The following is a 9,876-nucleotide window of genomic DNA, read 5'->3' as shown; positions in this document are numbered from 1 at the left end:
TTTCACCACATTTTTTGGATTTATTGTATATTCTCTCAGTTTAAATGCATGAGAACTGTGCAGTAATCCTAAAATCACCAATAATTATGTTTAATGAAAAGGAGAGTAGTATCAAAAGATGCAACAAGAAATGTGCCCAAAGAGGATTGTTTAACGGGAAAAAACACTTTCGCTGGATTTTCCCCCCAACAGAACTACAAACCCCGGCATGCACCACGACTACAACCCGTAATCGGCTTGCGCTGCGCTCCTCTGTGCGTGTCTGTGACGTTTCAAGGACGTCTCCGTAGTAACCTGCCCGGCCCTGCTGCCGCTGTGAGAGCCGGAGAGTTTAAGGCAGTTGGGGGTTTTGGTATCGGTGACAGAAATCCGAGTCCATCGGCGGGTTTAAACGGACTGGACACCGGGTTACTGAGGCGGAGAGCCCCCCTTAGAGAGCCGAGATGCTGAATATGTGGAAAGTCAGGGAGTTGGTGGATAAAGCGTGAGTATTCTTGACATTTTCCAGACGAAGTGTTTTCTTGTTGTTGTGAGGCCCCGGTTTGTACCTGTTCGAGAGAGACACGTATGAAGCCGGTGACGTCACGCCGTGTTCTCAGCTGATACTGACCCATCATGGCTTCCTCTGCTCTTTCGACTCAAAGCACGGAAATTCAAGCCATGTCCGATTCCTCTCTGCCTGCTTCTTTTTTTTCCTCCCCATTCACGCTATCCCTTCACAGACGTGCCCCTACACTCTCTAAAAGTAAATCAACTCTCCTGCTGATGGCTTCCAGGGTTGCCGAGAGCCCGGATCATTAGCTAGCCTGTTCTTCCGCCTTTTCTGGTTTAAAAAAAGCCACATCAGATTCCGAAAATCTTTCCCTGTCATTCCTCATTCTTTCACAGATTTGCTAAAAACTAGGCCCTGGCTTTCAAAAACTGTCAAACTGCTTTCTGTTCTTCCTTTTCCTGTGTACATGACCCGATAAACACGACGCTACGACCTAATCATCCGGTGTAAAAATGTTAATTTCTCGGTGTCTGATCCTTAAATGTGATGTGTTTTGTCTCTTCCGATGTGGGTTGTAATGTCAGAAACCGAACTGTAAAATTATTTTGCAACGGAGAGTCCACTTCTATTAAGAAGAATAAGGCAGACGATGGTAGAGACCTCAATAGATCTACACCTGACTTTTTTAAGTGTCAGGAAAGATGGGGTTTTACTGCCACTTCCTCCTTCGGGGGTATTATGAGCTAGACAACGTTTACAGGCTCGTGTGAACAATATTGATAAACGTCTTCGTACAGACAGTATAAGAAAATACGTATTCAGAAAGTCTTTCGTGTTGTCAGAAATACAATTAATACAATGGTGACATGGGCACTGGTCTTTTTCTATGGACACTACGATAGCAGCATGCAATACATTGAGACACCATGATGAGAAACAGAGTGAAAACCCAGCTAGATTTATTTAATATACATTAGGTGTTTGGGATTTGTTTTTTTCATAAAGCACTGAATAAAATAGGTAAAGAAAAGGTGATTAAACATAAACATGTTGGCTTTTAAAAGCTACTAGTCCGAAAGTTTTTTTTTAAATTTTATCTTACATGCTGAGCATTTTTAAATGACCAGTGAGCCTTTCATTTCGTATGCAGGAACTTTGGGAAACTTGATCATTTGGGGGCTGAAACTGAAGGCACGTCTGTTCTAGAACAAAGATAGAGCAATAGAAGCATTAGGCGCTTTTGTTGTCTGTAACTTTCAGTGATATTTAATCCAAGAGGGCTTCTCCGTTTAAAAGCATTGTTACTTCAGAGCTTTTTACCTGTCACTGCAACGTTTGCCTGTCTCTAGCCAGGATTCCCATTACTTCTGTTAAGGGTGGTAGAGCTGTTGTCCCCAAACTCTGCTGCTGTACCTAACAGTACTGCCTTTTCACAAGAAAGAAAATTCCACTGTTGGACACAGGTTTCTCATTCTGTAAGATGGCAAGCGCACTCCAGTTTAGTAACACAAAGTGCATGTCTTCTAATACATAGGGGAAGAGCCAGCCAAGTAAGACAAAGGAAAGACCCTTTTATCTGACTCCGAGAGAGCTACACTGACTCATGCGCATGCAGAAAATGCCTGGATTATTGTGACAATCATCAGTTCTGCATTTTAAAGCTGAATGCAGTAGGTTAACCCATGGATCCTACTCTGCATATGGATTCAGTCTTAATTCCTTCTTAAAATTAATACACAGTCGGCCGCCACACATAACGAGGACTTTAGGGAGGGGAGAGGTCATTGGAAAAGCTCATCATTGTGAACTTTGTGACTTTCTCTTAAAATGTTTTAAATGAAACCTCTTTCTCATTTTGTTCAATTTCCGGAACATTAAACCATTGCAGCAGATACTCTTGGAAAAACTAATCTGGGTTCTTACTCATTTAAATATTTAGGTCTGGGAGTGCGTCACTGCACTGTTTACCGTCACTGTTATAGTGTATAATGTCATTGTGGGAAAACCGATAAGATTTTTTGTTGCATTGCACTTTCAGTTTTAATAAGCTACCCAGTGATTGGTGTTTATTTCAAGAGTTTTACCTTATTTTGAGTGACTTTGCATGCTATAGGCAGGCTTATGATGTTAAGTACTGAATTACTTTATGCTACTTTACTGTTTCATCGGTACTGGCAATAGAGGCTGAAGTTTGTAAAACCTGTGCATTGCAGCAGGAGTTTCATTCATTTACCTGAAGAGCATTGAAGGTTAAACTTAAGTAAAATGGTCTTATGTTCCCTTAAAACTCCCATTAGCTGTCAGGCCTGTTACAGATACTGTCGCTTCTTATTCTGCAATAAAAGTTGGAATGTCCTTCAAACTAGATTGCTGAATACATTACTTTTTTAAATAGGTCACACAGCTCCTGCTAAACAGGAAGAACACCAAAGTGTCATTTACAGAGATTTGTCTGTTTCAGATTAGATTATTTAAGGTTGATCTTTGTGAGAATAAAAAAACCCAAAAGGAAGTCTCTCTGTGAATCAGAATGTCTTGTGTAAGTATGCTCAGAGCTGCATTTAGCTAAATGGCACGCACAATGGTTGAGCTGAGACAGAGAGGGTTGGGGGTCTCCCTTTTTTTGTAGAACACAGGTAGCGCAAATAGGCAGACTTTGACAGCCTATTTTCTACTATTTGTCCTGTGCATTTTGCATGAAAGCCAGAGATAATTACAAGAACCATAAGAGACTTGTGATTGGTATTGCCGGATGTCCAGACCTCATTCTAAAGAGAGTAGGGACAATGTAACTGCATCTTCAAAACCACTTCCATGCTATGTGTTCTTTCCTGTTCTAAGCGTACCTTTTTGGTAATCCTGATTTTACACCCCAGCAAGCTATAAACGTGATTATGGGAAAACTTCAGGTATCTCCTGTTGAATCTTGTCAATAGTAGAGGGATTGTAACTTTTTTTTTAAGTTTATGACTGCAAAACAAAATAGCAGAAAGAGGGGATTTCTGATAAAAGATTTCTATCGGGGTCATGAAAATAGTTTTTGCGGTTTTAAATATTTTTTGAAGGTTTTGCCACTGCAAGTGCTGTTAGGCCTCTCGGAACTTTTTTTGGACTCATTTTCCAAAGTGTTACTTTGACATCACTGTTCACACGATTAGTGTTTTTTAACTTGATCGAGCTGTCTTTCTCCTTGCTGTCCTATTGCGCACAATAGCCAATACAGGTAAAAGCGAGGGGTGGGGGGTGGTTTACCAGCTGTGGGCTTCCCCTCTTCTCCCTCACTCTCTCTGGAATCTCTCTTCCGCAGGGGCCCTTGTGGACCTGTGACACTGCAAGTCTTCTGTCCCGCTGGGCAGTCAGTGGGAATTCCACTGCCACGGCGGGGCTGTCCTCGGCCCTGTCCTTGTGTCCTCCGCTTCTGTCAGTCTCTTCCTCCTTCGGCTGAACAAACTCCCCGGGGAATTCGGCGAGATTTCGACAGAATCATTTCTGAATCATTCAGTTGCATATGATTTTAAAGCCCAGACAGCGGCGTATTTGTCGAGTGTAGAGTTTTACCTACTCTGTTCTCCAAATCAAGCCATCTGGGGAACTGCAGAATTCCCCAGGTACTGTAAGGAAGGGAATATTACGGAGTGCGTTCTTGTATAAACCACTTTGTGGACACTGTAAGATCCTTAGCTAGCTTGCCTCGGTAGCCATGCTTTCTAGAAGTGTGTTTTCATCTTTTCTCTGGAGCGGTATCACATCAGACCTGCATCAAGGCAGACACAACTCGGGTGGAAAGAAGGCCGTCTTCGTCCCTCAGACCATCTCACGTTTTTCTTTTCTGCTGCAGATCAAAGCAGGCAGGCTGTCACTGAGCCCAGCTGAGGGTTGGGGTGGGGGGGTGCGGGGCACGGTGGAATTGTAGCTTCAGTCATTTTTAATTTTTGCATTTGAAAACCGGCCACTGCCGACACTTGCATTGAGACCAAAGTCAGAGACAGACAGCGACCTTGGAACGGTGGAGAGAGTCTGAGTCATGCCTGAAATGTACAGGGTTTTTCGTCTCCTTATTGTGGTTCTGTATTCTGCTTGTGGAGGAAGGACGGCTCTGTCTGTTTGCCTACTTTCACTGTATTATAAAGCGAACCTCACAGATGAGCACTTCTGTTGAATAGCCTTTTCATACAGTACTGTCTTGATGACTTTGTGGCTTTCTTAGATGTGGTTTAAAGGTGGTGATTAACTGGCCTTTGTCCCCAGATCTGCTGTGCTGTAGCACAATTCTTTGTTTTGCCTTTGATGAGCTTGGGGTGAGGTGGGAGGATGGGAGCAGCAGACATGACCCAGTCTTGTTGCTGTAAAATAATAATCATAAAAAAACGTTATTTTATATAGCGCCTTTAAAGGTGGCTTCTCAAAGCGCTTTACAGAATGACAACAACAATAAATAAAAAGAATTCACAAGATAAGACACAATTACAATACATAGAGGAGACCGTGGAAGGTGGTACTAAGAAAGGCAGAGGGGTAAAGATTGGAACCAGTGCAGTAAAGGCTCTTCTGAAGAAGAGGGTTTTGAGTCTGGATTTGAAGGAGTTTAGAAAAGGTGACTCTCTTATATCCTTGGGCAGAGAGTTCCAGAGCTTGGGAGCAGAACAGAAGAAAGGTCCTGTCACCCATTCGATGTAGACGGGCTTGGGGGACAGTTAGGAGACCAGAATTAGAAAAGCGAAGGTTGCGAGGTGGGGAGTAGGGCGACAATAGTTCAGACAGGTACTGAGGAGCCAAGCCATGCAGAGCCTTATAGGTGAGCATGAGGATTTTAAAGTCCACAAGGAATTTGACAGGAAGCCAGTGCAGGGACTCAAGGATAGGAGTAATGTGGTCACGTATCCTGGTCAGGATTCTAAAAAAGGGGGAGATCATTGCTTTTGTGTTCACGCGGTCGTGTTTTCAAAGTCCAGTCTCTATTGCGCAAAGGCTGTAGGTGTTTCTTTATTACTGTAATTTTTTTTGTTTGTTTATTTTGTCAACGATCATTTTCTAGGTTCTTGCTTATCCTGTCCCAGAGAGTGTCGCAGTTCCTGATAAACTTGTTAACCCACCCTTGCCCGCCCTGGGAGAAAGAACTGGCAACAATAGATTGTAATAGGAAGCAATGAAAGCCTTCCCCATGACTGCTGGCAGTAGTCTCCAATGTATCACTTACTCATTTCACTTTGTGTGCTGTGTTCTAACCACTTCCTGTTGGATACATTTAAAAAGTGTCTTCCCTGCTTCAGTGCTGTAAGTGGAATAAGCAGAAGGCGGGCAGGTTTCTGTAAAGGAGTTTACACCGGTAACATCCGTGTTTGTGCATGGTATGGCTGTCTTGCCTAGGTAACAATAATAATAATAATTGCTTACACTTATATACCGCTTTCCTGGACACTCCACTCAAAGCGTTTTACAGGTCATGGGGACTCCCCTCCCCCACTACCAGTGTGCAGCCCCACCTGGATGATGCGACGGCAGCCAGAGTGCACCAGTACACTCCCCACACACCAGCTCTCAGTGGGGAGGAGAACAGAGTGATGAAGCCAGTCAGAGATGGGGATTATTAGGAGGCCACGATTGGTAAGGGCCAATGGGGAATTTGGCCAGGACGCCGGGGTTACACCCCTACTCTTTTCAAGAAAAATTCCCCTGGGATTTGGGGGGCAAACAAAAGGGCCTTGTTTTCTGTTTGAAAGTCAGGACTTGGCCTTTCAGATTGTGCTTCTGGGGCAGGGCTCTCCTGAGAAACGACGCTGCACACCTTGACAGAGATTCTTTAGAAATGCTGCAGCTGTGTTACGAAATGCAACAGCACATTATGTAGGCCACTGCCCGACAGTGACAGAGCTCACCCCTTGTTGCGTAAGCCTTGGTTTGAATTGGGTAACAGCATTGGGTTTGAAAGACTTATTTTGATTTTGGATTATTTGTCACGTCCAGTACGTAGTAGAACTCCACTGTGTTGACTTATTTTTTCAAATTAATTTAAAAGTTGATCAATTTAACTTTTAAATTAGCTACAGTAGTTAACTTGATTTATAAGTTTCCTTTTTTCAGATTGAATCATACTGGTTCAGGGAGCTCATAGCATTTTGAATTTGAAGGACCGGTAAAACTGCTTAACTGTGATTTGTCCCAGTTCGTGTTGCCCCTGTGCAAGAGCACCCAGGAGCACTGACAGGACCTTGACTAGGATGTATTTGATGTGAGAAATAAAGGCATCCATCCCTCTTCCTGGCTCTCGTTGGCCGTTATCCCAGCAGTGTCTCTTGATTTGTGCATCGGTTCTGGGGTATAACTCGATTTGAGAGATGAATTTGCGAAAGCTCGCCAATTGAGTTATGAGTCTTACTTCCCAGCAAACCTCTCCAGTATCAGCTTGGCGCTTCAGTGCTTCCTAGTAAGCAGGATTCCTAGATCCTACCCTGTGTGGCCAGGAGAGCTTGGGAGGGGAATCACCTCAGAAAAAGGAAAAATGTCACAGCTAGATTCCCCTTGTTTCCATGGAGCAGAAGCTAGCTATTAAGAAAAAAAAAACATTCATGCCTTCTGATTTTCAGTAAATGCTTTCTTTAGGATGGTAAAGAACATAATTTCTTAAATATAAAGAAGGGAAAAATCACAGTGTTTCACTTTTCATTTTGCTTGTTCTCTTATTCCTCCTAAGAGCTCAGGTTTAAGCCCTCGCTTTGGGTGAATTCTCGCTCTGTGAACAGATGTATAATCCCAGAGGTCTGGTGTTGAGCTGGGTTGTGTAAGGTGTTTGTTTGAGATTGTAATGAAGCTCTCCTGGTCTGCGCCCTGCGGTTATGATCTCGGGACATAAGGATCCCCTCTTAAGTTCTGGATTGACTGGTTATACAGCACACGTACAGCAGAGAGTGATTTCTGCACTGCTTTATTTGTAGCCAGTCCGAAAGCGATCTTTTTTTTTCTCCTGAGCTGCCTTCCCTGCAAGGTGGAGCTCTGAGGTTTATATAGAAGTGTAGCGACAGACAGGGGAGAAAAATAGCTTTTGGGTAGAGAGTGGGCTGACGTGGCTCGGCCTGGGCCAGGAGGGAATCCAAGGGGCTGGGTTTGAGGCCAAGTGCAGCAGCAACTGTCTTGACACAAAAAGTACAACCAAATCTATCGGATAAAATGAAAATGGGCTTTTCTGTACAGAGGCATGCTGGAAGTCGGGAAAGGAGGGTGAGCAATTGAAACTTCTTTCAGACCATCTAATCTGTGCAGTTTTTTTGATTGCAAAGGAGGAACATGCAGCAGAAGCACATTAAAACAAGACAGAGTGGTGGGGGCTGGGATGTAACGAGCCCTGCCACACACACACAGAGAGAGAAGCCGCTCGCCTTCCGCGCCTTTAAGGAAATGGCTCTGTTCCACCCAGATAATGAGAAGACCAAAAAACAAGACACCGCCCTCTATGCTCCGTGTTGGATGCTGTGCTCAGTGACAAACACGTTTCTGAGCTGCACCTGTGTCACTCCTGTCTGATGCAAGTAAACAGGTTTTCATGGACTGGGACATACCTTAATAGCAGCTTGGGTTTTTCTTCTATTTTTATTTCCTTTTTCGATTTTAACCCTCCCACCTCCGTGACAAGTCTTTCAATTCTTCACACACAGTAGACTGTGCGCCGAGGCTCTGTTCCCTCTCCTGTGCTGAACAATAAGACAGCTGTAATGGTTTTTCCTGGTGGCTGGTTGTTATGGATCATTTTTTCTTAGTGTGGGATAAAGACTGCTGGCTTAAAAGAGCTCAAAGGGTCAGAAACAATACCGGTAGCACTCGGGACCATCTGACTGGCTTGATGGATCATGGCTTAATATTGATCCGAGTTCGTCCTTAAGCCATTCCAGAAAAGCAGTCAGTCAGTCATTTCCCAGCGCAGTGTCTTAGCGTACTTGTGCCACCTGCGCAGCCCTTGTTTAAAAAGTAAAAAAAAAACTTGCCAGCCTTCCCAGGTCTGAGTGTACTTCTGCTGTCCTCCTTGTGTGGCTTCTTTGAGCTGGAAGCTCTGCTTTTGGGGTCGACCTTTTGTTCCGTTTTGTTTTTTCTGGATTTTGATCATCTGTCTTGAAAGGCCCCTTTACACTAGCCGAAAGGCGTTTCAGATCTTTTATGTCTGGCTTTTAACCAGCTTTGTGGCAGACTGGCACAGAAGGGAGACTGATCCGTCCTTCCTCTTGGGGGTCCTCGATATCCTCCTTCAAAGCGACCGTTTAGAGAAGATAAACCTGTTTCTGATAGCAGTTGACATCCAAGGAACAGGTGTGTTAAGTTGGTGGTGGGTTAACCCTTCGCTGCACTCTTTACTGCAACAGTTAGCAATAAACAAAATAAATAAAATCATTTTCTTCTCTCTGTGGAGCTGTAATCAAGCTGCCCCACCTTTCATTTGTCAATGGGACCAGATGTGCCAGGTGATGTTCGACAGACTGCTAGACAAGAGAATTAAAATTCAGGCACGCTCTGCCCGCCTGCTTCAGCCGGCACAGCTGCCCTGCAGTGGGAAATCACATCTGTTCACTTTGATCTTCCGAGCTCCCCTCCTGCATTCGCTCTCCTTCCCTTGCGACTTTTTCATTGCTAAATGATTGAGACAATTGTTGTTTTTTTTTAAATCTGCTATAGAGTGCAACTTGGAGCGCAGCTTGGGTGGCATTACAGCACCCGAGTCTGCGACGCAGAGTTTCAGCCTTCAGCCAAGGCAGTTTCATGACACGTCCAAGTGACATTGTACGTCGTTACAAGACAAAAAGACGAGACGAAATACAATTTGTCAGGTCGTGGAGAGCCGCAGCCCTGCGGGTTTTAGGGAAATATGGATCGACAGTGGTGTAAGCCTTTGAAAACTGTGGGGATCTTGAATTCCGGACCTTGGGGTCCAGGATCCAGTAAATTTTGCATGTCGTGTTCAGGTAAACAACAGCTCTGCGTGGAAGGTATATCTGAACCAGTTTAAAACTTAGTCATGTCCGTTCAACACTCCCGTCAGATGAAGAACTGTCGGCAGCTTTGGGAGACCTGAAACACTTGTTGGATTCTGGACATGAGGACCGGAGATCAAAACCCTTTAGTTAACAGTAGTTCCCGATCTTGGTCCCTTGTGACCCGCCCACCTGTTGGATTTTGTTCCAGCCCAGCCCTCAGTTACACAATCACACCCTTAACTGACCTAATAGTTATAAGATTAATTTGAACCGTTTGTTCTCAGCTCTCAAACATGTTGGAGCAATAACTGTAGTTTTTTTTAAAAAGTGAAATCAAATCCCAGACCTTTGGCTAAAAACCACAAGCAAGCATTCTCTTGAAGCAACTTCCTAATTGAAGCCTTGCTTGATCTAATTCAGGAGGGG

The 9,876-nt window shown here is 44.1% G+C and overlaps 1 protein-coding gene across 12 annotated transcripts in view; it reads left to right on the top strand.

Moving 5' to 3' along the window:
* The first annotated feature begins 275 nt into the window (after positions 1-275).
* Positions 276-9,876, top strand: part of clint1a (clathrin interactor 1a) — a 55,513-nt gene continuing 45,912 nt past the window's right edge. For 5 of the 12 annotated variants that reach the window (XR_011191166.1, XM_069195983.1, XM_069195981.1 and 2 more), the window contains exon 1: positions 280-484. Coding sequence is in view for 8 of the 12 variants with exons in the window: in XM_069195983.1 (XP_069052084.1) it covers positions 444-484 (41 nt within the window). In the remaining 4 variants the exon portion in view is untranslated. Of the gene's footprint in view, positions 485-7,579; positions 7,709-9,876 lie in introns of those variants that run through there. The other 7 variants (XR_011191165.1, XR_011191164.1, XR_011191163.1 and 4 more) reach the window with 4 other exon arrangements.

Source organism: Lepisosteus oculatus, chromosome 11, assembly GCF_040954835.1.
Source record: "Lepisosteus oculatus isolate fLepOcu1 chromosome 11, fLepOcu1.hap2, whole genome shotgun sequence".
Classification (NCBI taxonomy): Eukaryota; Metazoa; Chordata; class Actinopteri; order Semionotiformes; family Lepisosteidae; genus Lepisosteus; species Lepisosteus oculatus.
This window is presented reverse-complemented; position numbering and strand designations above follow the sequence as displayed.